General features: G+C 48.1%; 11 protein-coding genes and 1 non-coding gene across 12 annotated transcripts; 6 read left to right on the top strand and 6 right to left on the bottom strand.

Moving 5' to 3' along the window:
* Positions 1-67: 67 nt before the first annotated feature.
* BT62DRAFT_925633 (alcohol dehydrogenase IV) lies at positions 68-2,049 on the top strand. Its single transcript, XM_043184858.1, has 8 exons — positions 68-570; positions 624-896; positions 947-1,065; positions 1,113-1,150; positions 1,203-1,380; positions 1,441-1,513; positions 1,570-1,721; positions 1,772-2,049. The coding sequence occupies exons 1-8, from the start codon at positions 409-411 to the stop codon at positions 1,932-1,934; spliced, it is 1,158 nt and encodes a 385-aa protein (XP_043046593.1). The 5' UTR covers positions 68-408; the 3' UTR covers positions 1,935-2,049.
* Positions 2,050-3,674: 1,625 nt separating this feature from the next.
* Positions 3,675-5,511, top strand: BT62DRAFT_46204 (alcohol dehydrogenase IV). Its single transcript, XM_043180997.1, has 9 exons — positions 3,675-3,887; positions 3,953-4,225; positions 4,273-4,391; positions 4,454-4,491; positions 4,542-4,719; positions 4,779-4,851; positions 4,908-5,055; positions 5,108-5,342; positions 5,400-5,511. Exons 1-8 carry the CDS (start codon positions 3,726-3,728, stop codon positions 5,113-5,115), a joined length of 999 nt encoding a protein of 332 aa, XP_043046592.1. The 5' UTR covers positions 3,675-3,725; the 3' UTR covers positions 5,116-5,342; positions 5,400-5,511.
* Positions 5,455-7,690, top strand: BT62DRAFT_46334 (cytochrome P450). Its single transcript, XM_043181008.1, has 7 exons — positions 5,455-6,061; positions 6,123-6,409; positions 6,464-6,895; positions 6,949-7,125; positions 7,172-7,279; positions 7,332-7,492; positions 7,554-7,690. The coding sequence occupies exons 1-7, from the start codon at positions 5,851-5,853 to the stop codon at positions 7,630-7,632; spliced, it is 1,455 nt and encodes a 484-aa protein (XP_043046591.1). The 5' UTR covers positions 5,455-5,850; the 3' UTR covers positions 7,633-7,690.
* A 151-nt stretch (positions 7,691-7,841) lies between these two features.
* Positions 7,842-10,099, bottom strand: BT62DRAFT_925629 (uncharacterized protein). The gene is made up of 8 exons (XM_043184857.1): positions 9,840-10,099; positions 9,725-9,793; positions 9,309-9,670; positions 9,145-9,257; positions 8,699-9,007; positions 8,394-8,644; positions 8,002-8,337; positions 7,842-7,944 (listed from the first exon to the last, which is right to left on the bottom strand). Exons 1-7 carry the CDS (start codon positions 10,059-10,061, stop codon positions 8,143-8,145), a joined length of 1,521 nt encoding a protein of 506 aa, XP_043046590.1. The 5' UTR covers positions 10,062-10,099; the 3' UTR covers positions 7,842-7,944; positions 8,002-8,142.
* Positions 10,100-10,148: 49 nt separating this feature from the next.
* BT62DRAFT_925628 (uncharacterized protein) lies at positions 10,149-12,665 on the top strand. Its single transcript, XM_043184856.1, has 6 exons — positions 10,149-10,557; positions 10,764-10,887; positions 10,941-11,008; positions 11,059-11,153; positions 11,198-11,821; positions 11,869-12,665. The coding sequence occupies exons 1-6, from the start codon at positions 10,299-10,301 to the stop codon at positions 12,436-12,438; spliced, it is 1,740 nt and encodes a 579-aa protein (XP_043046589.1). The 5' UTR covers positions 10,149-10,298; the 3' UTR covers positions 12,439-12,665.
* A 4-nt stretch (positions 12,666-12,669) lies between these two features.
* BT62DRAFT_t3 lies at positions 12,670-12,761 on the bottom strand. Its single transcript has one exon. It is a non-coding gene; the product is annotated as a tRNA-Asp (tRNA).
* A 155-nt stretch (positions 12,762-12,916) lies between these two features.
* BT62DRAFT_990051 (uncharacterized protein) lies at positions 12,917-13,894 on the bottom strand. Its single transcript, XM_043190197.1, has 3 exons — positions 13,607-13,894; positions 13,343-13,547; positions 12,917-13,291 (listed from the first exon to the last, which is right to left on the bottom strand). The coding sequence occupies exons 1-3, from the start codon at positions 13,871-13,873 to the stop codon at positions 12,999-13,001; spliced, it is 765 nt and encodes a 254-aa protein (XP_043046588.1). The 5' UTR covers positions 13,874-13,894; the 3' UTR covers positions 12,917-12,998.
* Positions 13,895-14,007: 113 nt separating this feature from the next.
* On the top strand, positions 14,008-16,093 carry BT62DRAFT_880196 (uncharacterized protein; the record flags this gene model as incomplete). Its single annotated transcript, XM_043182617.1, has 9 exons — positions 14,008-14,070; positions 14,129-14,254; positions 14,307-14,961; positions 15,013-15,136; positions 15,192-15,335; positions 15,388-15,429; positions 15,476-15,672; positions 15,725-15,910; positions 15,966-16,093. 9 exons carry the CDS (start codon positions 14,008-14,010, stop codon positions 16,091-16,093), a joined length of 1,665 nt encoding a protein of 554 aa, XP_043046587.1.
* Positions 15,882-17,717, top strand: BT62DRAFT_46159 (DNA glycosylase). Its single transcript, XM_043180992.1, has 8 exons — positions 15,882-15,910; positions 15,966-16,620; positions 16,672-16,862; positions 16,918-17,052; positions 17,105-17,197; positions 17,256-17,328; positions 17,379-17,579; positions 17,644-17,717. The coding sequence occupies exons 2-7, from the start codon at positions 16,225-16,227 to the stop codon at positions 17,511-17,513; spliced, it is 1,023 nt and encodes a 340-aa protein (XP_043046586.1). The 5' UTR covers positions 15,882-15,910; positions 15,966-16,224; the 3' UTR covers positions 17,514-17,579; positions 17,644-17,717.
* Positions 17,718-17,770: 53 nt separating this feature from the next.
* On the bottom strand, positions 17,771-19,818 carry BT62DRAFT_46101 (uncharacterized protein). The gene is made up of 8 exons (XM_043180990.1): positions 19,763-19,818; positions 19,383-19,711; positions 19,073-19,330; positions 18,857-19,024; positions 18,785-18,804; positions 18,590-18,731; positions 18,449-18,532; positions 17,771-18,392 (listed from the first exon to the last, which is right to left on the bottom strand). The coding sequence occupies exons 2-8, from the start codon at positions 19,593-19,595 to the stop codon at positions 17,946-17,948; spliced, it is 1,332 nt and encodes a 443-aa protein (XP_043046585.1). The 5' UTR covers positions 19,596-19,711; positions 19,763-19,818; the 3' UTR covers positions 17,771-17,945.
* BT62DRAFT_940409 (oligosaccharyl transferase beta subunit) lies at positions 19,785-21,618 on the bottom strand. The gene is made up of 5 exons (XM_043187751.1): positions 21,380-21,618; positions 21,220-21,330; positions 20,665-21,172; positions 20,249-20,614; positions 19,785-20,190 (listed from the first exon to the last, which is right to left on the bottom strand). Exons 1-5 carry the CDS (start codon positions 21,522-21,524, stop codon positions 19,992-19,994), a joined length of 1,329 nt encoding a protein of 442 aa, XP_043046584.1. The 5' UTR covers positions 21,525-21,618; the 3' UTR covers positions 19,785-19,991.
* A 124-nt stretch (positions 21,619-21,742) lies between these two features.
* On the bottom strand, positions 21,743-25,039 carry BT62DRAFT_925623 (V0/A0 complex, 116-kDa subunit of ATPase). Its single transcript, XM_043184855.1, has 12 exons — positions 24,902-25,039; positions 24,742-24,842; positions 24,366-24,692; positions 24,198-24,316; positions 23,630-24,146; positions 23,291-23,578; positions 23,217-23,236; positions 22,908-23,166; positions 22,385-22,858; positions 22,070-22,327; positions 21,941-22,018; positions 21,743-21,888 (listed from the first exon to the last, which is right to left on the bottom strand). The coding sequence occupies exons 1-12, from the start codon at positions 24,927-24,929 to the stop codon at positions 21,844-21,846; spliced, it is 2,514 nt and encodes an 837-aa protein (XP_043046583.1). The 5' UTR covers positions 24,930-25,039; the 3' UTR covers positions 21,743-21,843.
* Between the last annotated feature and the right edge of the window lie 92 nt (positions 25,040-25,131).

The following is a 25,131-nucleotide window of genomic DNA, read 5'->3' as shown; positions in this document are numbered from 1 at the left end:
GTTAACATCACGTGATGTGACCACAAGTATCAGTCCAGACCGTGACGACCAGTGTCTCTTCCTTCCTGTGGCAATGCTACGTCGCGGCGCTTGGGTTTTTACGGCTAACATGACACTGAACGGGAATTTTGTGCCTCGATCTACGCATATTTACCCTGTCGAAATGACCAGATATCGAGGCTCTGCGTTTCCTGCATGTGCTGCGTGTATTCTCTACTCTTATCTCAAGCTGCTTTTAGAATCTATGCCCGATGTTCGTACGGTCTGGTCAGGTACCTGCCGCAGACTTTGTTCTTACAGGTCCCGATTGCCGGCTGAATTACTAAACGTTGTTGTAATTGTAAGTTATGTCTCACGTCCGGCTTATATATAACTGTGCTGTTCTTGTTCGTACATCTCTTCCCACTCATGGCTACCAGCTCGTCTTTGCAAGGCTACTATTCCTGGCCCGAGGGGCTCTCTGGTGTGTACTACGGTCCAGGGTCCGTATCTACTGCGCTACCCAAGTTACTTTCCTCTCTGGGTGCTCAGAAAGCATTGATTGTAACCACAAGGAGTCTTGTCGGCAAGGTGATCTCTTATCCTCTCCTTCTGAATTCTCAAGATCGAGGGATATACTTTAGACTGAGCTTGTAAAGCAAGTCGAGTCCATTCTGAAAGATCACGATGCATTTGGAGCTACTTTTCATGAAATCGGGGAGCATTCACCCATTGCCGGGATCCGGCGTGCCATCAAAATCTTTCGAGAATCCGGCTGTGACGTCATTGTCTCTATCGGAGGTGGCTCGCCCATTGACGCATCAAAGGCCGTCCTTTACTTTGCGCAGGAAGAGATCGGAGGCCCTATTCTTCCTCAAATAGCAATTCCCACGACGCTCAGCGCGGCAGAATACACTGTTCGTATTATTGATTAATCAATCCTTCGTTTTTTATTCAAAGAACATAGATCGGAGCCGGATATACGAACGACCAGGGTCAAAAGGTAGCAGTATCCTCAAAACGGCTTGTTCCCGCTGGTATCATACTGGACGCAGAGTTCACCTTACCAACACCAGAGAGACTTTGGTGCGCCCTTCCACTGTTTACTCAGCGACTCATTCTGATACGCTCAGGCTTTCAACGGGAATTCGGGCCCTCGATCACGCCGTCGGCAAGTGCACTCATGAGTCCTGCCCAGCCAAGTTACACTGACGTTCCTCCAGAAAACCTGTATAGACCCGGAGTCGCTTTCCCGGTCAAAGTGTTATGTTACTCTGCCATTACCGACCTTTTCAAATATCTTCCTGCCGCCAAAACCGATCCACAAGACGTCGAGGTGCGACAGAAGCTTCAATTGGCATCTTGGATGAGTATATGGCCCATGAATTTAGAAAAATACGGGTTAGTAAAATTGAACTCCATCTCCGAAGAATGGAATACTTAACTGATTGGCGCTCATAGACCATTGGGCTTGTCGCATTCTTTGGGACACAAGTTGGGAGCAGCGTACGGCATACCGCATGGTATCACTTCTGTGAGCTTACGAAACACCTCGAAGAACACCATATTGATTGGTATTGGCGAGGGCAGTGTCTTACCTTGGCGCCCGTGGTTGCAATGAAAGCACAAACCGAATCCCAAGAGAACAAGGAAACACTCGCTAAAGTGCTGCCCTACCTTCATATCGAGTCGACAGGCTCTGTGGATGAGGACGTTCTGCTAGTGTCCAAGTCGATCAAGGAGTACGTCCCTTTTGTTGTATTCAATGCGTTTTGTGCTCACACCTCTGTAGCCTGGTAGCATCACTAGGACTCGCATCCGACTTGGCCTCGTACAAGGTTCCGAGGGAGGATGTGGGGCAGATCGCAGAGCGCGCGCTCGGGAGCAAAGAAGATCCTGTATATGGCAAAGTCATCGGAATTCTTGAGAGTCTATACCCGACGAGCGATGTGTGATGGCATACTCGTGAATCGTAGTCAGTCGCATGTACAATTACTAGTGGGGATGCATACAGACTTGAGAAGGTGATTGAAGTAGCACAGAAATGTCAATTAAGTGATACTTCACCACATCATTCATCAAATCTAAATCGGCAAATGAAGGAAAGCGATGTGACGGCCTTTCACTGTTTGAACACTTTTCTTCTCAGCATGTTTGGACATGTTGTCACCTGTGGTTTATTGCTGGAAGGATCATTAGAGATCAGATTGAGTGCGCGGAACGCAAGGAGGACCAGGTTCAAGTGGTTTTAGGGATGCTCCATAAATAGGCATACGTGAGAATGCTACCCATACAGGAGCTGTACAAATGCTACGGCTATAAAATGGAATTCCAAAATGCTGAACCCGGGGGCTGAGGGCCGACTCTACAGGCACAACAGATATCTGCTGGATATCCCTAGCCTTGGCTGGGTCCAAGGACACTTTTGTTGATTATTTGGTTAAGACCAACATCGCTACATTATAGTAGTAGCATCTAAGGATAGCGTTTAATGCGGAGCACTTGCTGAAAGATGGAAGGGCCATTGGTCATGAGACTGCACTGTGCACAGTGAATAGATTATGCCGACTTAGCTCACATAGCAAAGTGAGGTCAAAGCGCAGCCGCTTGATTATCATTGGGAAATTGCTGAATCACATCAAAGGCCAGTAGAAGGCTACAAAGATGGTAGGCATGAATATTCAACATTAATCATGAAAGAAAAGGCATGAAGTTGAACACAGAAGGTCTAGACATAAAGAAAGAGAGCATGAGAGGTGGAGAGAAGCCGCAAGCAAAGATAAAAAGGGGTGTGTTAGAGTCGCGGCAAGTTGAAGAGCTCTAAGCGGCGAGAAGCGAACCAGTGTGACAGATGGCCATAAAATGGAAGAACCAGTGTGAGACGCTACTTGTCTAGCCAATGCAGCCAATGAGAACCTGAGTAAATAATGGAAGGGTCTCGTAAATGAAATTACGATGAACTTTCTTGTCAGTCTAAGCTCCTTCGCATGACTACCTGCATTCCCATTTGGGATTCGGAACCGTTCTATCCACCAGTCAAATTTTATGGACGAGGAAGAGAAAGGATTCCAAGGGGTCGTAATCAAGTGCAGATTGGACATTGAGCGCTGCATTGTCCAATGCGACAGAAGAGCAGATGAAGCTTGGATACTTTTCCTCAAGAGACTAAAGTTGGTGGTTGACGGGACGCGCCTGGGTTCGGACACGTGCCCGCATCGCCAACGTTCACCATTGCAGCGATATCGAGTAGCCTGGATTTCGTGGCAACTAAACAAAGCTTCAAGTGAATCCTAACTAGCTCGTTAATGTGCGAAAAAGACGAACTATCAAGTCTCTACGTTTCCTACCAGTTCTTTCAACTTGTTTGGAGTTCAGACACTTCGATATCGACGCGCTTTGACCAGAAAGACTCACAGATAGTAATAGCAGCTGCCCGGTTTGGTTACGGATGCAGAATTAGTCTTGAAAGGCAAGCACTGGTCCGCCTACGTGGTTCTCATCCTTCACTCCCAGGGAAAATAGGAAGGGGTTCAACACATGGTACATACTTCCTCTAGCGTGGCCCGTGTATCGTCTCCACTTTTACCTCAAGTTGTTGTTAACCTTGTGCCCGACGCTCGGCATGCTAGATTGCATGGAACTGACTTCATTACTGAGATTGTTGTAACTGTAAGCTTTCTCTCACGTTCAAGTTCGGCTTATATATCTGGCTGCGCTTCTCTTGTTCGTATCTCTGTTTCCCATCCATGACTATCGCCTCATCTTTGCAAGGTTACTATGGCTGGCCTGATAAGCTCTCTGGCGTATACTACGGCCCAGGGTCCGTATCTACTGCACTACCCAAGTTATTGTCCTCTCTGGGTGCTCGGAAAGCATTGATTGTAACCACAAGGAGTCTTGTTGGCAAGGTGATTTCTTACCCTGTCCTTTTCGAAACTCTCAGAAGAAAAAAAACTCAGTAAAATCAATTCAGACGCAGATTGTAAAGCAAATCGAGTCCATCTTGAAAGATCACGATGTATTTGGCGCTACTTTTCAAGAAATCGGGGAGCATGCACCTATCGCAGGGATCCGACGTGCCGTCAAAGTCTTTCGGGAATCCGGCTGTAACATCATTGTCTCCATCGGAGGTGGCTCGCCCACTGACGCATCAAAGGCTGTCCTTTACTTTGCGCAGGAAGAGACCGGAGGCCCTATTCTTCCTCAAATAGCAATTCCCACGACGCTCAGCGCGGCAGAATACACGGTTCGTAACAATTAATCAATCCTTCATCTTTCATTCAGGGAACGTAGATGGGTGCCGGATATACGAACGACCACGGTCAGAAGGATAGAGTATCTTCAAGACGACTTGTTCCCGCTGGTATTATACTAGACGCAGATCTTACCTTACCAACGCCGGAGAGACTTTGGTGCGCACTTACATCGTCTTCGTGTTTAACCGCCAACTCGTTTCGAATTCCGGCGTACTCAGGCTTTCAACGGGAATTCGCGCCCTCGATCATGCTGTTGGCAAGTGTGATGAGTCCTGCCCAACAAATTTAACACTGACGTTCCTCCAGAAAACCTGTATAGGCCCGGAGTCCCTTTCCCAATCAAAGTGTTATGTTACTCAGCCATTGCCGACCTTTTCAAGTATCTCCCTGCCTCAAAAGTCGATCCACAAGACGTCGAAGTGCGACAGAGGCTTCAATTGGCATCTTGGATGAGTATATGGCCCACGAATTCGGAAAGACAGGGGTCAGTAAGGTTGAGTTACATCTTGGAAGAATGGGATACTAAATGATTGACACTCATAGGTCATTGGGATTGTCGCATTCTTTGGGACACAAATTGGGAGCGGCGTACGGCATACCGCATGGTATCACTTCTGTGAGTTTACGAAACACCTCGAAGAACACCATATTGATTGGTATTGGCGAGGGCAGTGTCTTACATTGGCGCCCGTAGTTGCAATGAAAGCACAAACCGAATCCCAAGAGAACAAGGAAACACTCGCCAAAGTGCTGCCCTACCTTCATATCGAGTCGACAGGCTCTGTGGATGAGGACGTTCTGCTAGTGTCCAAGTCGATCAAGGAACGTCCCTTTTGTTGTATTCAATGCGTTTTGTGCTCACACCTCTGTAGCCTGGTAGCATCACTAGGACTCGCATCCGACTTGGCCTCGTACAGGGTTCCGGGGGAGGATGTGGGGCAGATCGCAGAGCGCGCGCTCGGGAGCAAAGAAGATCCTGTATATGGCAAAGTCATCGGAATTCTTGAGAGTCTATACCCGACAAGTGAGATGTGATGGCACACTCGTAAATTAGTCCGTCGTGTGTACGATCATAAGTAATAGAAGGATCTTGTAATTGAAATTACGGTAAAGTTTCTTGCCAGTCTAAGCTCCTTCGCAGGGACTAACCGCATTCTTATTCAGATTCGGGACCGTTTTATCAGTTGTTCGTGCCAACACGTACGCAATGAAGCATTCCACATGCCGGACGTCACGAAAGCTATCAAACAAGTATCCACGCGCAATTAGTGGAGGAATTGAAACACAATCCAACTCTGGGTCGGATTTTGCGGATGCTCGTCAGTCAGATGAAGCCCGGAAAATGAAACGCCGGGGATGCGTTTAGTCAATGGAAAACAGCTAGCGGATTGTGGACCTTTTTGTGGCTTGTTGCCTCGCAAAGGATCTATCCCAACCATGGCGCTCCAGATATGGGCATCTGAAACAGCATATCGTCGCCGCTTTGGGATCAGAGTGGGGATATTCTGCGATGTACATCTCTGGACATGCGTGGCCCTCAAAGTCCGATTAGGTTTGAAGCGTCAGAGCGAGTGGGTCATTTAAAGAGAGCAGTGGTCTGAGCTTGCCTTCCATCATGGTCTTTCATCTTGGATCACTGCAGGTTATCGCTCTTGTCTTCATAAGCTATGTGCTTTACCTTGTCGCTTCAAGACTGTTGTTTCATCCTCTAAGGACCTTTCCTGGACCTAAATTAGCAGCATTGACGAGCTGGTATCAGGCGTATTTTGAGAGCTTCTGCGATGGTGCGTTCGTGGACCATCTTGAGAGGTTGCATGAGATATACGGTAAGTGGCCGTTACCTATCACCCCGCAGAACCATCCCAGCTTATAGCACCGACCCTGCAGGTCCCGTCGTTCGCATAAATCCAAGGGAGGTCAAGAAAGGTTCTTCTTCAATATTTCTAATATTCACTTTGGTTCAGCTCCATTTCAGTACACCCCAGGCATACTTCGCCATTTATTCTTCCCAGGTGAAGTGTAAAAAAGATCCCAAATTTTATGTTGCTTTCAATCACGATGAATCATCATTTGGGTACACAGACCCAGTCTTGGCGAAGAAACGAAGAGACATCCTTAGCCCCTTCTTTTCCCGTCGCTCGATCCTCGGACTTGAGCGTATTATCCAATCGAAAGTGAGCCGCCGGTCCTTCCCTGCCTCCCTACAATACTTAATTTGACTTCGGAAGGTCGATCTCCTCGTAACTCGTCTATCAGAAGACTGCACTAAACCAATAAATCTTCACTTCGCATTTAAATCCACAACGATGGATGTCATCACAGCATACTGCTATGCTCGGTCATTCGACACTCTTTCGCACCCTGACTTTACTCATCCTGTTCTCTTGAGCTCCGAGCGGGCGGTGCCCATGATAACGTCGATTCGCCATTTCCCCACCTTGCAGATCCTACACCACTTGCCCGAATGGCTCACGAAGCTTCTGAACCCCGAGACTCTCGGGTTTGTCGAGTTGCGCAAAGCGTTGTTGGCGCAGATCGAAGGTATCCTGGCTGATCCTGGCTCGTTGGACGCCTTCCATGATACTATATATAACTGTCTCCTATCACCTGAGAAGCTCAAGTCTCAGCAAGTCCCATCCAAGAAGTCGTTATTAGATGAAGTAAGATGCTGCGTTTCTGGGGTTCGATGGTTATTGATTCGTGGTTTTACTAGGCACAGAATCTCCTCTTTGCAGGAACCGATACGACGAGCAACGCCATGACTGTCGGATTCTTCTATGTCCTCAATGATCCTGCTATACATGCGAAACTCACCTCGGAGATATTTGCTGCATGGCCTATCAAGGAATTGCCAGTTTCCTATGAGGTTCTAGAAAAACTTCCGTACTTGGTGAGCCATTCTTCTACTGGCGTCAGCCATGTTGACGGATTCATAGACGGCTGTTTTGAAAGAGGCACTGAGGATGAGCGCTGGCGTGCCGATCTCCATGCCTCGAGTTGTTGATACGCCGACGTACATCGACGGTGTCCAGGTGCCTGTTGGGGTGTGTCATGAAGCCTTCGTGGTCGTGCTGACGCTGACTCCTTTCGATCAAGGCTGCAGTCGGGGTGGGATGCACGTTCGTCCTCATGAACAAGGGCATCTTCTCCCAACCGCACTCCTTTCGGCCAGAGAGATGGCTTCAGCAAGAGTCTCAGAGCCTAGAGAAATACTTGGTTCCGTTTTCGAGAGGACCTCGTTCGTGCATAGGTATGAAGTGAGTGATGATAGACCTTTGTATGTTTGTTAGCCTGAGGGTGCTTATTCTTGTCATGTAGTCTTGCATGGTGTGAATTGTATCTGGTTTTCGCAAACTTGTTTCGGAAATTCGATATGAAGATACACGAGACCAGGTGAGCATAAACAAGAGGTTAGTGTCCGAATCTTATCAGCTGGATGATGTGCTCCTAGCGTGCAAGATATGAATTTTCGTTGCCACGGCTTGCCAGTTTTCCGTGGTCGACACTTCCACGCTAACATCTGTGAGCAAATCTGATTGAAGATATTCGGCCTGGAATTTTTGCAAAACAGAACTTAAGAATTGCGTGTCTATCATGTATGAGCAATGGAAGTACTATAGCAAAGATGGTTATTCTTCTCTTTCTCTCTGTCCCCACTACCACCATGCCCACGCTGTTCTCTTTCCTTCCAACTTCCCTCACCCTTCCCCTAAACCAGTGCATGTTTAGTTAGTCCACGAATCCAAAGAGCTTAGTACCGACATACTGCGCCCTGAAGAATTCAAGCTTGTTCTCTTCATTCCCATTGAGATCTTGAATTATATCACGAGTCCCTACTAGTGATATATGATTAAATCTACAAGCACATTTGTCTAAGGCCGAAGACTGGCCCATTCTGATAGAAAATTTAATCTGCCGATGGTACCTTGGAACGAACGTGCACGCCTAATAGCGATACAATCTCGAAACAGACGACCAGAAGTAACTGGCCTATCAAATCCATCAGAGCGGAATGGATGGGTAGTGCATACATGTCTGGATCAAGTTTTTTTGACCACAGAAAGTTGGTCAGAGCTCTAGCTATGAAGAGCGACGCTGTGACCTATATTCAGGGGGGATGAGATATGGACGTAGCACACGTTGAAAACAAGAACGTACAGCGCAGCAGAAGAATACCACCGAGAACGCGACAAAGACGAATGGGAGGGTAAGCCAACCCAGTAATCTAAGGATAGATAGAAAGATGATTTCCACAGGAATCGTGACGAGTATGAGTGTGATCATAACCATTCTAGCACTGGGTTCCGACGGCCGGTTTGCAAAGATGCTGGGAGTAATTGATGCAGCCGCCGCATGCAGGGCTGTTGATAGTCTGGAGACAAAGATTGAACCCACGCTACCGGGTAAACCTAAGAAACCGCAATTATGAGGGCTTGGGCTAAAGCGAAAGAGTGCAAACTTACCACTGATAACGACGGCAAGGAGAGCAAAGCCTTCGTACCTACTCACAAAGAGGTCCAGGACAATGCCTGTCGCACTGCTGATGATCATGGCCCCAAAGAGAGGTGACCAGCCTTGACCTATGAGGTCTCGGACGTGGGAATTTCGGCGCGTCGACACGCCGCATGAGATCGCGGAAAGCACGACTATGACACATATTATCAAGGGTACGGGTGTGTGGAGGAAACGAATGAGAAGCGTGGACACTCCTCCTATAAGGACCAGAGTAACTAGGTCTCCAAGACAGGAAGCCACTGGAGGAGCGATGTTATCTGCAAATGCATTAGCACGGTAAATCAAGTATCATGAAGAGATGGACATCATCTTATTTTTCAAAAGAAAAGCAACGAGCCAGAAGTGCAGACCACGGATGACCTCACATGCATATACAGCGGAGGAAAGTACCCACCAGGATCGCGCCCATAATGTCGGCATAACACAATGAGTCCGCACATGAACGAACCAAGGATGATGCTAGATAGACAGGCGGCGGACATGGCTGTAGAAGCAACCATGATAAATCTAATCATAGGCATCAGAGAAGTCAAACATTGGTGATGACACGTTACCAACACTGGTAGCCCGGATTTTCGGTCGGTCACTGGAGGCAATGTTGGTCGTAGACGCCTGGTACGTAGCAAAAAGGCACTCACTGCCTCTGATGAGGCTGAGGCTTCGGCGGTCGTCCGGGGTACGATCAGACCCAACAGTAGGGACACACAAGCGGCTACGAAGGAAACCACCGTGGCCTGAACCTGTAGAAGAGAAAGGTTCCCAATAATCATTTTCCGTCGCACAGACTGGTCATCAAGTTCGCCCATGTTTGCAGCGGTGCCCAGTCGAGCTGAGAGATTCATTTCAAGGTTCCCTTTGAGGTTGAGCACGACAGGGATGATCATTATGAGTTGGTCGACCTCCACCATGGCTTTCCACCGCTGTCAAGGCCAGTATTGAATTGCGTGAATGGCCAAAGGATAAATGTGACGAACGGAGACTTGGTCTAGCAATTCTCCTGTGAAAAGCAAGCCGATGGTCGTGAACAGTAATGTCGGAGCGCCCTGCAATTATTGAGGATGGCTTTATGAAAACAAGAGCGCGACGAACCTCGATGACAATGTTCTTTATTTGTGGCCATAGCTGGACTCTAGGCCCGCTCATGGGCCCCGTTCGCGGCGAATGACCGCCCAACAAAGCTCTACTGCCCTCATCGTCACGTTCATTGTCGGACTCATTCTCCTCCTCTTCGTCACGGCCATAGTCTTGCTTGTCACCGTCTTTCGGGAGTCTGGCGAGCTCGATGTCGTCGTCATCCTTGGGAGGCGCCATACTTTAAATAATTTTAGAGGTTCAGAGACAAAGGGCCGTGGGAACTCTGAAGTAATCAGACGCGTGATCCGAAAACCTGTTCCCACCTTGAACTTGTACTTGAATCACCACTCCTCGCGTTCTCCGTAGCGACCCTTTGGTTCGCTCAACGACATCTGGGAACCATTTATTTGGATTCAGGGCTATTTTCTGCCTTAGTGGCACTACCGACCTCGCGGGGGGCGCCGTGACGCCGAGATGTACTCCAAGCTTACTCCTTATGCTTCGCCGCCTCCGTTACGCTCTTTATTGCTCAAGAGTCCCTCAGATGCGGTACCTCCAACCGATGATCTTAAGGGCCTTGAGTCTGAGCTCAAAATATTGCGTCAAAAGCTCATCGAGCGAAGCAAAAAGGCGAGCGACGACATGCGGACTATCGAGGAATCTATGCGCCGTATGAAGGAGATTGAGAAAGGAAAGGCCAAATCCATTGAGAAAGTCAAGCGAGAACGCGACTGTACGTGTTTTTCGACCCTTCGCGTTCCCATATTCTCACTTGTTGCTCTATTCTATTTATAACCCTCTTCAATATCTATCTTTGCTGCTACAATAACTGGTGCTCTATACATTTCGACATGTATATCTCATGGGTTTCCTCATGCGAATTTCACCGGTCGCTATGCGCCACATTTGCGAATCTTTCCTTGGAATGGCGCTTTGTAGTCACTCCTCTTCCCGACGCGGACGAATCTAGATTATCATCATCACTTTCGGGGAAGCCCAGACTACCCTCTCTTCCATTACAAGCCGGTCCATCTTCCTCACGGTCTTCTTTGGACCCTCGAAGGTGGCTCTTTCACTGGTCTTCGTCGTTTGGATTATCTTATGATTAATGCTTAGCACCCTCGACGAGAACAAGAAGAAGAAGAAAAGGAAGCGGGAATACGATGAAAGTGATCTTGAATCATGTATGCCACTGTCCTCTATGTATCTTCATACGCTGACTTCCCGTTATCAGCTTCCCAGCGACCTCGAAAGGGCACGCCACCCGTACTTAACCATCCTCCTCCTCCACCGAAAGCTCAGAAATCTGTTCCTTCTGTCCCCAGCAAGGTAATTCAGAGTGTTCATGGTTGATCTCTCGTTGATTTTTTTAGCCCCAAACGGGCCCCGATTTCACTGTACCTCAACCAAACGCTTTGTTACCTCAACGACCTCCGATACCACCGCCTCCTATACCAGGACCCAGTACACCTACTGATGTAACGGATGATTTTAGTAAACTAAAGCAACCGCCGCAAACTTTGACCACCACATTCTACACCTACATTGAACCATGGATACGGAACATACGAGAAGAGGACATTGGATTTCTCGAGCATACTGGAGATGAGGTCGAGCCGTACGTCATGCCCAAGTTAGGGCGACATTATACCACTGTCTGGGAGGAGCAGGACATCGGACTTCTGCCGCCTGCCGATCAGGATGCATTACCAGAAATCTTCCAACCGCCTGTGCCAAAGTGGGATCCGTCGACACTGATGGAGACAGAGTGTCTTGTAGAAGAGAAGGGGCATGGGTTGCTGACTGAGCGAGTGATTAGTGCGTTGTTGCCTATGGAGAACAACGAATGGAAGGGAGTGAAGGCTGCCGAGGATGCGATGGAAGGGAGACCAGGAGGGAGTGGAGCTGCTGCTGCACGAAAGGAGAAATTGAGCGTTTCTGACCTTGAGACGCGAATACGTGATACGATGCGATATCATGGTCTACTCAACGAGATTGTGAGTATGGACGCTGTCCTCCTGCGATCTACTGACAGCCATCCCAGCCGGATTATACCGAGAAGGTTGATGATCCCATAGCTACTGCCCTACGACACGCTCAGCGTGAGCTCCGTACCGTGGTAGCTACGAACAAAGCACGCAAGGCCCGTTTAGTAGACATCGCGCGCGATCGCTTGGGATACCAAGAATATGTTGAGCTGCGCGAGTCGATAGACAAGAACATCAGTAACATGTACAGCAAGCTGCAGGGCAAGGATATGCCCAAGTTGGGGAAGAAGAAGAAGAAGTCGATTGATGAGACGAACCCTATGGCGCTACCGCCTTGTCCTGCAGCCCTGGGATTGGGACCGGATGAGAAAAATCATTTGGTGGTAGCGAAGCAGCTGAAGCAGTTGGTCGATACGAGGAGGCAGTGGGTGGATACCGTGGGGAAGGTGTTTGAGAAGAAGCAGGAGGAGCATCCTGGGAGGATTTGGGGGGTACCGAAGACGAGTATCTATGAGGGTGTCGAGGAGGAGGTTCGGGCTGCGTTGGCGAATAACCCGACGGAGACAACGCGGACTAGTAATATTAAAGGTAAAGGGAAGGCTGGGGATGCTATGGATGTTGGATGACACTGGTTTCTTCTCTTTCGCGGTGCGAGGTTGCTTTCCGTTACTCATTATATCTTATTATTTCACTGCAAGTGCGCTGTAACTTTTTTAACACTCTCAACTACTTGGGCTTTTGGGGTGGGCCAGGGACAATTGGCCAGGAATACATGGCTAGCTTCTAGAATCTACTAAGCCTAAGTTGTAACTTCATTATTGGAAAGTCAGAAAATAAAAACCACCAAATATCCCGTACTCTCTGGCTGGGAGTCGAACCCAGCTTTCGCGCGGAGACTGATCAGAAAAACCATGACAGGCGCGTGTACTAACCGATATACTACCAGAGACATCTGACTACTGCTTTCAATGGAGCAGATAGTGTCACTATTCATCAAATTCCAGTTACATCAGATGGACCTATGTGTAAGAACGCGCATTTGTTCTTAGGACCTAATCGTATACGAAGTTAACTATTTTGTAGACCTCACACAGCGTAGCGATAAGCGGAAACGCGGTGTATAATTCACATTCATGGTCACCGATTTGTCTTAGTATGATGGCATTCGTACGCAACAAGGTGACGATTATTTCTTTGATTTTTTCGCTTTCTTCGTCTCTCCTGTACCATCATCCTTTCGTTTTTTACCCTTTGCTTGCTTCGCCGCTTCCTGCACCTCTTGTTCGTCGAGCACCATCGCGTCATCAGCAGGAGGCTGTTTCGAGCTGGAGCCATATGGTTTGAAGGAGTGTTTCAGCAGTTCCTTCGGGTATGATGGGCGAGGTGGATTTTTGTATGGTTCACTCGGTTGGTTTTCTGGCGTCATAGGTACTGCAGATTGTTCTGAAATTACCAAACGACGCGCTATGGACCGGGGAGCTGTACACCAACTTAACTTGACATGTACCAATACTAACAAAAACGCCGTACCAATATACATATCGTCTTTTTTACTTTTCCGGGGAAGAAGACATTCCAGGTCACAAACTTCGTCCCCACCGACAGGCCTGTCATCGTCGTTGCCAACATTCCAAATATCGTAAGAATGGGATTTGCGGGACACTCTGCCTATATTTGCGCTCAAAGAACCCCGCGGCATTTCAATAGTGACGTTCTCTAGATATTTGGTCTTCAACTAATACAAGAAAAAGGTCAGATTTAGGAAGGGCGTGAACATGTTCTGAGATGGCGCACGTTCTCTGGGACGCGTATAAGCCATAATTCCAGTTCCCCGTCATCATTTAAAGAGTCCCAATCAAATTCCCCGCTGTCTGGATTCTCTTGCAGGACGGCTCCTTCTGGTGGTTCGTATGCCCAGTTGGGATCAGTGCCCTCGTTCTTCCCGTGTTCGTCAACACGGGCCTTGCTTTTCCCTTTGTCTTTGATAGATTTCTTAGCCGCTTTCTTCGGTGCTGGCTCAGGCGTAGGCGAAGAAGAGGCAGAGGACGCTGACGATACCATGACTGTAACTTTGAAAAAAAAAATATCATGCCCACCGAAAAGGCAATACTTCCCCGCCGCGGTCCGCATAGCCGATGCGCACTTTCTGCCTTGCCGAGCGGAACATTGAGTCGCTCATCTTGATTCGAACCATGATGCAGCAGCGAGCAGTACTGACTATCGCAGGCTCTGACTGTAGCGGTGGAGCTGGTATTCAAGTAGGACCGCGCTAATGGAGCGCTGATTGCAACTGACCATTTATTTACTACTCTCAAGGCGGATCTTAAGACATTCACTGCAAATGGGTGCTATGGAGCCAGCGCAATTACGGCTTTGGTCGCAGAAAACACAGTAGGCGTGCAGGATATTTTCCCTTCCCCGCCGCTGTTCGTTGTTCGGCAGGTGAGCGCTAAATTATGGAAAAGCTTTGCAAGTGACTGAGTCATAATAAAAGATTTTGTCTGTACTTGAGGATATCGAGATGGACGCGCTAAAGACTGGGATGCTCTTCGATGCAGAGATAACCAAGGCTGTTGTTCACACATTGAAGAAGCAGTACGGTAGTGGTAATATTCCTCCGTTTGTGTGTGACCCGGTCTGCGTCTCGACTTCAGGACATTCCCTCTTGAATCCGGATGCGATAGATGTCATGATCAAGGAGCTCTTCCCGCTCGCTACGCTGATCACGCCGAACAAATCCGAGGCCGAGTTATTGTTAGCTCACGGAAGACCAGGAGCCTATCCCTGCATCAGCACCTTAGAGGATATGTATCAGGCTTGCAAGGATTTCTTCACCCAGATTATTCCGGGTCCCCAAGCAATTTTGCTCAAAGGGGGCCATATAACGGCTACCCTCGAAGATGTAGACCGAGTGTCTTCTGCGTACCCTGAGATCAGTGTTGTTCGGGATGGCCTTTTTGGTGAGAACATGGAGATTCTGAAGATAGGGAGGGACATTTCCGGAGTGGAACTCGTCGTCGATATGCTCTATGAAAGGAGTGGTGCTGTTGCTATTTTAGCGAGGCCGAGAATCAAATCTACAAGCACACATGGGACTGGGTGTACGTTAAGTGCAGCCATTGCGTGTGGTTTGGCACAGGGTCTGTCTCGTGAGTGTCTCTGTCCACGACGGTTATATTCGATACTCAACTACCTTATAGTTCTGGAGGCTACAAAAGCCGGTGCCTCGTATACTCACATGGGCATCGAAAACGCTGTGCCCTTTGGGAAGGGTCATGGTCCACTCAATCACCTTCATTCCATCAGCAAGATATTAATCCCCAGGTACTTTATTTTCAGGAAAGATATTTCTTCTCACTAAAGATATGTCGTTATCTAGGCCTAGTCCCAGTAATCCGCATCCATTCACCAAGCTTCTCATCCAAGAGAATCCTGGTATATGGAAGGACTACGTGGAACATGATTTCGTCAAACAGCTTGCGCAAGGCATCCTGGCGCGAGAATCTTTTGTGCATTTCGTCAAGTGTGTTCATCTGACTCTCATCCCTGTTCATTCAACGAACTACATCTTACAGACAAGACTATCTCTATCTCAAATATTACGCTCGCGCCTATGGGTGAGTTTACGCTTTGATGTCTAGGTTGGTAGCTTACTTTGCTCAGGCTTCTTGCCGCGAAGTCGACAACTTTTCCCGCCATAAGGTCTGCAGCAACGACAATCCTCAGCATTTTGCACGAGATCGGAACTCACACTGAGTTCTGTTCTCGTTTTGGTATCACCGCGGATGAATTGGAAGCAACGGAAGAATCAGCAGCGACGATGGCCTACGGAGGTTATTTGCTGGATATCGGGCTGCAGGGTATGGTGCTATTCAGTTTATTATCCTCGATTAATCTGATGACATGTTATAGGCGACGCGATAAAGCTCCTGATGTCTTTACTTGCATGTCTCCTGGGATACGGAGAAGTTGGGCTTTGGATCATGAAGGAGGCAGCCAAGCCAGATTCTTGGGTAAAGCTCGAGGGGAATCCATACCTCCATTGGATAGAGGACTATTCTGGTATTGAATATCAGAAAGCGGTTAAAGCGGGAATGGGTAAGTTGGCGGCAGTACAACAGGTTTTGTTGTGTGTTGACATTGCTACGCACAGAAACTATCGAGGCGTGCGCTGTGGCTGACCCGCCTTCATCGACTAGGTATGAAGATTGGTGTGAAGTGTGGCGGAAGTGTACAAAACTAGAAAAAAGTTTTTGGGATATGGCGTTGGAGAGATCGTAATGGTAATTACGCTCTGAACTTTAAAAAATTCAAGAGCCTGCCAATGTAGTACATGGACGCACATGTGCACGTGTCCTGTAATCTGTATTTTCTTGCCACCACTGTCTGGGACTCTCTTTGCTTGAATATCTATGTCTGCCTTGAAAAGAACTCTACGCCAATCAGCGAGGCTTGTCGAGCGGGCTAGTCCCTACAATACCTCGGTAACCCTTGTGAAGCTGGAGGAACAGTCGACCAGCGACCAGGAATCTACTCGACGGTCGAAACGCGCCAAAGTCGAAGACACTATACAGGACATTGAGGAATGCGCGAATGGATCCACGCCCAAGCGCGAAAAGGCGAAAAGGTTGGCCTCGTCATCGCCGAAGAAACCCCGACCGATACCACAGTCATTGGCGACGCCCCATCCAGCCCCAGAAAGATGGAGGGAAGTCTACGATGCGATAAAGGCTATGCGCTCCAATATTGTGGCCCCAGTGGATAGCATGGGTTGCGATAGCGCGCAGTTGAAGGAAACAGAACCGCGAGTGAGTTGCCTCCTAATCCTGCCAGTACGCGCGCTCAGTAACAGCTACTAGAATCAGCGCCTTGCTACTCTTGTGTCGCTCATGCTTTCATCGCAAACGAAGGATGAAGTCACCGATGCTGCAGTCAAGCGACTGCGTGCTGCACTAGGCGGCAGTATATCCGTGCAAGGTATCATCGACGCGGAGGAGAGCAGTGTCGCAGAAGCTATTGCCAAGGTGGGATTTTGGAGGCGGAAGACGCAGTGTGTTTTGTCTTGATCCCACACCATGATATATAATTTACTAATTGCTGCTCAGGTATATCAAACAGACAGCAATACGACTCCGAGACGAGTTTGATTCAGACGTCCCGAAAACTGTCGATGACCTATGCTCTCTACCTGGAGTCGGTCCCAAGATGGCCTTTCTGGCACTTCAAAGAGCGTGGAACCTGTACTTCTTTCTCTTCCATTCCAATGAGACCGAACTTAGGATTTCTGCCCAGTAATCATGGTATCGGCGTTGATGTACACGTCCATCGAATATCAAACCGTCTAGGTTGGCATAAACCTCCGACCAAAAACCCAGAAGGGACGCGGTTAGTCTCCCTCTGGCCGTTTTTTATAATGACTTATGAATGTTAACTCGGCTATTAGACTAAATCTCCAATCCTGGCTTCCGACAGAGCTACACCCCGAGATCAACCATCTACTCGTCGGCTTTGGACAGGTAAGTATGCATCCAATTTGTTCCCATATAAGCGCTGAGACATCTACAAGATGGTTTGTTTACCTGTCCGCCCAAAATGTGGAGAATGCACGCTTAGTTTGGCGGGTACTTGTCCGAGCGCGCAAAAGCCCAAGTCGAAGAAAGCAGCCAAGCCTGCCATCGAGGTGTCATTAGAAGGAGCTTAAAAGTATCCGCCTTTTGGGAACCAGGTGTTCCAAGGCTAGAATGATCCCGTTATCCTCCGGAGCGATGTAAGTTCATTTCATTTCAGTTGGTTGTCAACAACTTACAACGCAGAATTTATTAATTAACCAGCTACGCTGACATTCTACGTCTTTTGCTCATCGTTGTTAATTTTGTACTAATGTAATTGGACTGTCAAATCATGGAAGGTGTGCACCAGTTAGACGACTTTTTCAAATAAGCGTAAGCAAACATATATGCCATTTACGCATACGCAAGAAATCTCGATATTCTTTCCTTTTTCACAGTATGATCCACCCTTTTACAGTTTCCCCGAAGTACAGATTTGTCACGATCATGATACAGATTATGGCCATAAAGCATCCAAGGCAACCAGTCTCAGAAAGTCCAACCAGCCGTGGAAACCTAAGTCTCTATTGTGAACCTTCAACCTCCCTACCGTCCACTCGTGCCTTCTTCGTCGCACTCACTTCGTCATCCGGATGACAACACTTTTTCGTAGAGAGAAGCGCTGCGGGATGTCTCTGTCCTGCGCTAGCTTTTGGGTCCAGGGTCGCGGACGGTACGGGAGGGCTCAAGCGAGAATGATAACTTTCCACCGCCAGCGAGACTGGTGCATAGAACTTTGCTGACTGGGACACTTCTGATACTGACGGATGTGTGCCCTTGAGGCAGGGCGAAGCCGACGCTTTAATCAAAGCTCCTTGTAATGCCAAGTCGTATCCAACGCATTGTAAGCTATAACAAGGAGGAGCGTACTCCCCTGAATCCAGCTGCTGTTGTATGTCGACGCAGGAGACTTCTTGATCGTGTTTCTCCTTCAGAGTCCTACTGACGGCAGCACAATAGGCATTTTTAGTCTTGCATTTCGTCTATCAATCAGTGAACCGGCGTCTGAAATTCTAGGGAAGCGTACCAGAGGATCTAATTCGATCCATTCGGAAAGCTTCATGTCCTCGCCATCGAAGGGGGCACAAAGGTATTGACCCAAATATAGCCACTATATAAAGAGGCTTAGAAATTTCCATACATCAGAGTTGTCTTGAGCCACACGTACCTCGTGAGATTTTGCCTCTACAACCAGTTCCACTGGACTTCCTTCGGGTGTGATAATGGGAGGATGAAACCAGTACCCTGCCTGAGCTATCTTGGGGATGTGGAGAGGCATGGATCGAGGGGGGCAAGGAAGGAAATATATACTGCAAAATTACTGAGCGCTCTAATTGTTAGGTGAGATCAAGATGGTTCTTACCTCAGAGACTGTCTGAGTTCCTGGATGATATGAGGTCAATTTACGAATAAAACGTCATGGGCAAACACATACAGAGGGCAGTTTAGCCATCATTTGTGTAGGTTCGTCGAATACGAGGCGAGTTGGAACAAAGAATTCTTCAACGAAAGATGTTTTCCCGAAAGCCACAGACACGATTTCTAGACGACGTTGTTGAGCTTGCGCCGCAAGTGCCTTTGCCTGGACTCGGAAGGTATCAATCTTGTAATAGTGGTCAAGTGCTTGTCAGGGCATACATTACAAGCGTACCTGTTTTGATAGGGTCGTCGTTCTCTTCTCCATAGCAGCCATTCGTTCCACGAAATCTTTTCTATCTTTTTCCAGCGCTAAAACTTCCTTTCTCGTTTTCTTTTCAGTCAGTTCAGCCTCGTTAATGTTCTCTTGCAAAGTTTCGTTTCGCTCCTTTAACAGTTTTGATTCCACTTTCAAACTGTCGATCATTGAGTTAAGGCGCATGTTACTTGCTCTGATAGATTTCAGGTCGTTCATCTGGAGACCGTAGGCGACCTATTATAGAGAACTATAGAGTTCGGCCGTAGAGAAGAAATATGCGCCATACCGTGAGTCGCCCAAAATCACCGATAGACACGTTGTGCCCATCTTTGTCTTTTGATGCCCACCAGGCCTCGAGGCATTTGAACACTTCGAGGTTCATACCCGAACCGTGAAGAACTGGAGGTACAGCAGCCATTGGAAGAGAGCTGGCAGTATAGCGGACGCGTTGGTAAAGGTTGATGAACGCACAAACAACTGTCGGCTTCAACTGAGTCATAGAAACACAAGGTGACAGTAGCCGGGACGGCGAGACGCGTCGACGCGCCAGTCGTTAGCACGTCAAGGCTTGACATCGGCAATGGAAATATCCCGTAGCCTGGTCAGATATGATGGCTTACGAGTCCGACTTGAGCTGGATCAGAGTCCTGAGAGTCCTAGACGTACAGTTTCTGCTGGAAGTCTAAAACTTTACGCTCTTACACACGACCACAACTTGTTCAGAAAAATTTTGTTTGCTGAAATGTCGCAACGACATCTGATGTCGCTGTGCATAGCCCGTGTAGTATGACATGTGGCGCCAACATTTTTTTGCGAAGACCTTCCACCGTGGATTCTTTACACGGAAGAAAGGCAGCCCAATTCGCACGCAATTAAAATACATTGTCCGTACCATCTATTCTGTCTTGTGGGATTTACTTTTCTTCAACTGGCGTACATCACCAGCGAGCCACATTGCAGAGAACAAGAAGAACCCAACACTCGTGCTTATGGCACCAGCGTAGTATGGCCAAGCTGCACTGAGGAACCGAGGGTATCCATCGTGCCGTGGCGGCACGACAGCTACAGTGATGGAGTGATGGAGGTGCGACCACCTATTCCAGCAACAGATATTAAACGCCGCCACAATTCCAGTCAAAATGAAACACCTACCCTTTGCGCTTGTAGTTGATTACAAATTTGAACACGCCGTGTCGGTCAGGCGCACGGAATTCTGTAGAGTAAACGCCCGGTTGCCCCGCTACAGGTGGTAGAGCAATACGGATATGCGGGTCCAACATGGTAAATTCGAGTTGCATATCCTTGATATCGGAGTACGGCTCCCATACATCATCCTTCGGGTTAAATCGAGAAATGGCCGCACGGTAGAGGATATGATCGTTGATGGTATATTGTTCTTTGGAAATCGTACTATTCACGATATGATGGTCAGCATCTTCGAGGCGCAGTACCAAAGACTCTTGGAAAGTCCAAGCAGCTACGTCACGCGCAAACTGTTTATTACCAGATTTTACGCCCCTTCAATAGATGAGAACCACGAAGCGAAAAATGAGAAGGGGTAGACATACTTGGATATTTCCTTATTCGCAAACTCGTCGCTGAACAGATCCACACCACCAACCCAAGTCACACGCGCGCCGCTCAGCGCCTGGAAACCAGAAACGACACCGAGCTGGCTGCCTGCCCACAAACCTTCACCACCCTTCTCGGCGGCGTCAGCCAATGTATCGGTGGAACTGTCAGAGTCTGCAGCAAAGCTTTCTTCCGGGGCATTCAAGATGGGAACAATGAGTGGGTTATTTCCGAGCACAAATGGGACACCAGAGAACCATACAGGTGGTGTATTGGGAGTGAGCAGAGGTGAACCTGCAGGCACCGAGATGGGAATGACATTGGCGCGTTCATCCCTCTCGGGGAAGTAAGAGATAAGGGGAGTTCCAGGAGGTGGAAGGATCAGAGAAAACTCTGCCGCGAGCGACGAAAGCATGGTTTGTTTTGGCGAAAGCGCGATCAAAAGGTTGGTGTTCAGTGAGAGTAACCGAACGAGATTTTGAGGTGTGATGTCCTTTGCAAAGTCTAGAACAGATAAGTTTGCATTGAATCCCAATGATATTGACACGTACTTTTGGTGTCGGAAGCAAAGACGATGGCATGGGCGAAGGATGCAATGTCATCCTCAATTAGAAGAGGCGCGTCATCCTTTGGGCCACGGAAAGTAAGTTCATATCCTGAATCTGCTTGGATTTCAGATAATGAAGTCATTCCCACCTCAAAAGCACGCACCTTTCAGGCCGTCGAAGAATATTGAGAACTGACTCTGCGCAGCAGGATCAAGAACGACTAGTACTGAATTCCCAGTGCTTGACTTGGCCTCCAGAAGGCTGAAGAGACAGAAGATAAGAGAGAGAAGGGTGCACAGCGAGAGCATGTTGTCCGGGACCAAAGACAAGTAAATGACCTATAGACCAAGATTCAAGTTTGTTTTACAGTTCCACTAAGCTTCCACGTCGACTGAATTCAGCATTGTTTGATGACGTCATGGATGCCAAACATTGCCACGGATCCTGTAGCAATTTTTGGATCGCTGCATTCTGAGGATCCTTTGGATCCGCATTTCTAACCTTTCCTGCTTCGTTCATATACATAGACTGCAGTATCGAAAAACTTGGAAGGATGACAACCACATTTTTGATTGAAAGTAGGTATTATGTAAAGGGTATGAGTTAGAACATCTTCAGTGAACCACTCTATTCCTTAAACTCGACACTCGCAAAACTGAGAGGAGTGAACGCCTGAACGGTACCATTAGTAATCAGAAGAAGCGGATGAAAAATCAACACGAACATAACCTCCACCTTCAAAGTGCTTACTATTCGCCTCGACCCAATGCAACCGAAGGGCATGGAGAAACGCCGACAGGCCCTGTACAGCACATCAGCACATATCAGGTACTTCCAGCGCAACACAACCAACCTCCATAATACACAGAATGAAGACGGTCAAGGAGAACCACACAGCCGTAATGATGATGAGACCAATCCAACCAAAGATGCCGCTCGGGTTCAAAAATCCTTCGATTGTCATCATCCAGAGTACCTCGGACAACTGCGCATGCGCAAGCGACAATGCCCACAGACGCAGATATGAAGCAGTGTGCGAGATACAACCAAGACAGAACTCGATGGTGTGAATCACTTGGTGAATGACGACTTCACCAAAGTCATGCTGCTCCTGCATGGAAGGGCGCCTTCAGTTTCAGCTCTTCACTGAATAAGATGGGAAACGTACATGCTCCTCTTCAGCATCTTCGGCAATAGCACGTCCATTACCTTCTTCCTCCCCTTCCAAAACATCATCGGAGCTATCTCTTGGCGCATCATGGTTCAAGCCAATATATCCTTGTCCCTGTATCTTCTTCATTTCCTTCCAGGCCAAATATGGTTTGGTGATCAGTAACCAAGGGACGCACACCAATGCCATGAGCAACAGGATAACCTGGACAACAGACTGGCCACGATACAGCCGAGTACCTGGCTTGATGTTACCCGGGGACAAAAACATGTTAATGAGCATGTTCAGGAGCGACGGCGGGGGCAGAGATGATTTGCTCCAGTCCTTGGACCATTTATAGAGGATACAAAGGACCAGGTAACCGAAGATGGAGAGTAGGAAGATAATTTGAGGTACAAAGTTGGCATAGATATCAACCGGACGTTTGAACTTGATATGGTTCGGAAGCTGCAAGCACAGTGCGAACGTCATCTATAAATATTCCTTCAGAACGAGTTCTAATGAACAAGGAAGGACCAACGTGAATGACACCGAGAACGACAGACATCTTCATCTTGTATGAATTAACGAATACGAGACCGTTATCTGCACCATGCCAGCCAGGATCGAGACCGAAAGGATACATATGTCCATTGGAAATGCCGATAACTTTACCTTCCCCACCATCTGGGAAGTCCCAACCCGAGTGCCAGATATGAAGAGACTTGGAAAAGATATCGTTGTACATGAAGCCAGTGTAAATAGAGAACATTCCCATCAGAAGGATGATGTAGCGCCCGCTGAAGAAGAAAGTCAACACAGGAAGTTTGCCGATTTGAAATTCACCTACAAGAAGAATTGACCGAAAATCTGCAATCGTTATGTCTCAGTCAGGGGAGGACAGTGAAGATTGCTAGCACATACCTCGCCGAGGTCTGCTTTGCTAAGCCTGCGCTCCGCCAGAATCATATAGAGCGCCGCAGAGAATATGATAAAGCCGTGACCGATATCGCCAAACATGACCGCAAACAAGAAAGGGAAAGTGACAATAGCGAACAGTCCAGGATTGACTTCTTGGTAGGCCGCAATCCCATAGCTGTCCATGATGGTTTGGAAGCCCTCCGTGAACTTGTTAGTGCGATTGAATGTCGGTGGTGTCTTGCTGGTACGAAGTTCATGTAGGATGGGGGGGACGCTGGTGCCAGACTCCTCCTTTACATTTATAATTAGCTTCAATTCATGCCACTACGGTCTAAAACTTACAGTCGCATGCCTCAACCCCAGCTGTATAGTAGTGATATCCCTGGTGGGAACCCATCCCTCCGCAATGAGCGTTTTTCTCCTGACGTCGTAGTTGAACAGATTCAACGTCTCATAAATGAGCTTCTCCTTCTTGACTACATCCTGCCAGCTCCGCAGGCTTTCACCAATTCTAACAAGCTCGCTCCGACGATTTGAACCCGTATTATACAGAACTGTCTGAAGATCCTCTAGGCGCATGGTGACCTCGTGGAGAGCCTCTTCGCGTTTGTCAGCATTGGCATCGATGGGATACAGCGTAGCACCCATAGATTCGGCAACTTTACGTATCTTGGCCAACAAGGCATCACCATGAGCAAAGATAATGAACACATTCTTGCGGGTTTCAACGCCAGTTGCTGGATCCACAAAAGGTTCAACGATATCGGTGTGGTTCATGTAAAGGTTTCCACGTAGTACTCGCCAAAGAACTCGTTCAAACGTAGGAATCCGTGCACGATCAAGTGTGCCAGCGACAAACCTGAGCTCGACAATAAGCAAAACATCGGTGATAAAGCTGGTCTGGACCTACTCCAAGTCGAACGGGATGTTGGAACTAGTCGAGAACTGATTTTCGCGATCATCATGCTGAAGCAAAGGCGCTGAGCTTTCGTCGAAGGAAGTGCGGATGTCACTCTGCTGGACTTGAGCCTACACCACTGTTTGAACAATTTCCTACAAAAATGGCATGGAGTCTGACCTTTTCAAAGAACACTGCAGTCTCCCGCAATACATGACGAGCTTCAACAAGCTCCCTGGTCCGTGTACTCAGTGTCCGGTAGCTGTCATTCATCTTGATGAGCCTTGACTCGTGTTCAGAAAGGGTTACATCCAGTTCGTCAAGAGTCTGAGCAGCACGGGGACCAACGGTGATCAACGGCGCAGAGTCGTATAGAGGACGAATAGGAACGACATCCTTCTCGGCTGCGAGCTGGGAGGAGAAAAATCGCACTCGGCGTGCCATTTCATCGATACGGCGAATTTCTCCGACAAAGGAGCGTTGGAAGGGATTGACGCTGGGATTCAACTGCAACAAGTTAATTTCACGAGATACAACTCAGCAGTAGTACACGCACGTCTTTGAATTGGACATTTCCTAATTCTCCAAGCTCGGCGACGGTGTCATGCGCTACTTCAGTGGGTACAAAGAGCTGCATCAGGCTCATTTGTTCCGAGCCTATGCATACACAATACCGTCGTCAGTAGCAAGAATGATATCCGAATTCGACAACGCACGGAACAAGCTGGGGTACTCATCTGACATCGATGAAGAACAAAGAACGGTGAAATAACGGATAACGCGCAGGAAAGGGTCAGGCAAGAGGATTCGTCTGATTCTTGAATTTCAAGTGCACTGCAAGGAGCGGTATTTACTTGTGTTTTCTGGCCGACGTGCCAGTGAAGCAACGGCAACTAATCTGCACTGCCGCCGGCTTTTTCCGCACAACCGGAACCATCACTTGTTT

The sequence above is a fragment of the Guyanagaster necrorhizus genome, assembly GCF_019112545.1.
Source record: "Guyanagaster necrorhizus MCA 3950 unplaced genomic scaffold BT62scaffold_1, whole genome shotgun sequence".
Taxonomy (NCBI): domain Eukaryota; kingdom Fungi; phylum Basidiomycota; class Agaricomycetes; order Agaricales; family Physalacriaceae; genus Guyanagaster; species Guyanagaster necrorhizus.
This window is presented reverse-complemented; position numbering and strand designations above follow the sequence as displayed.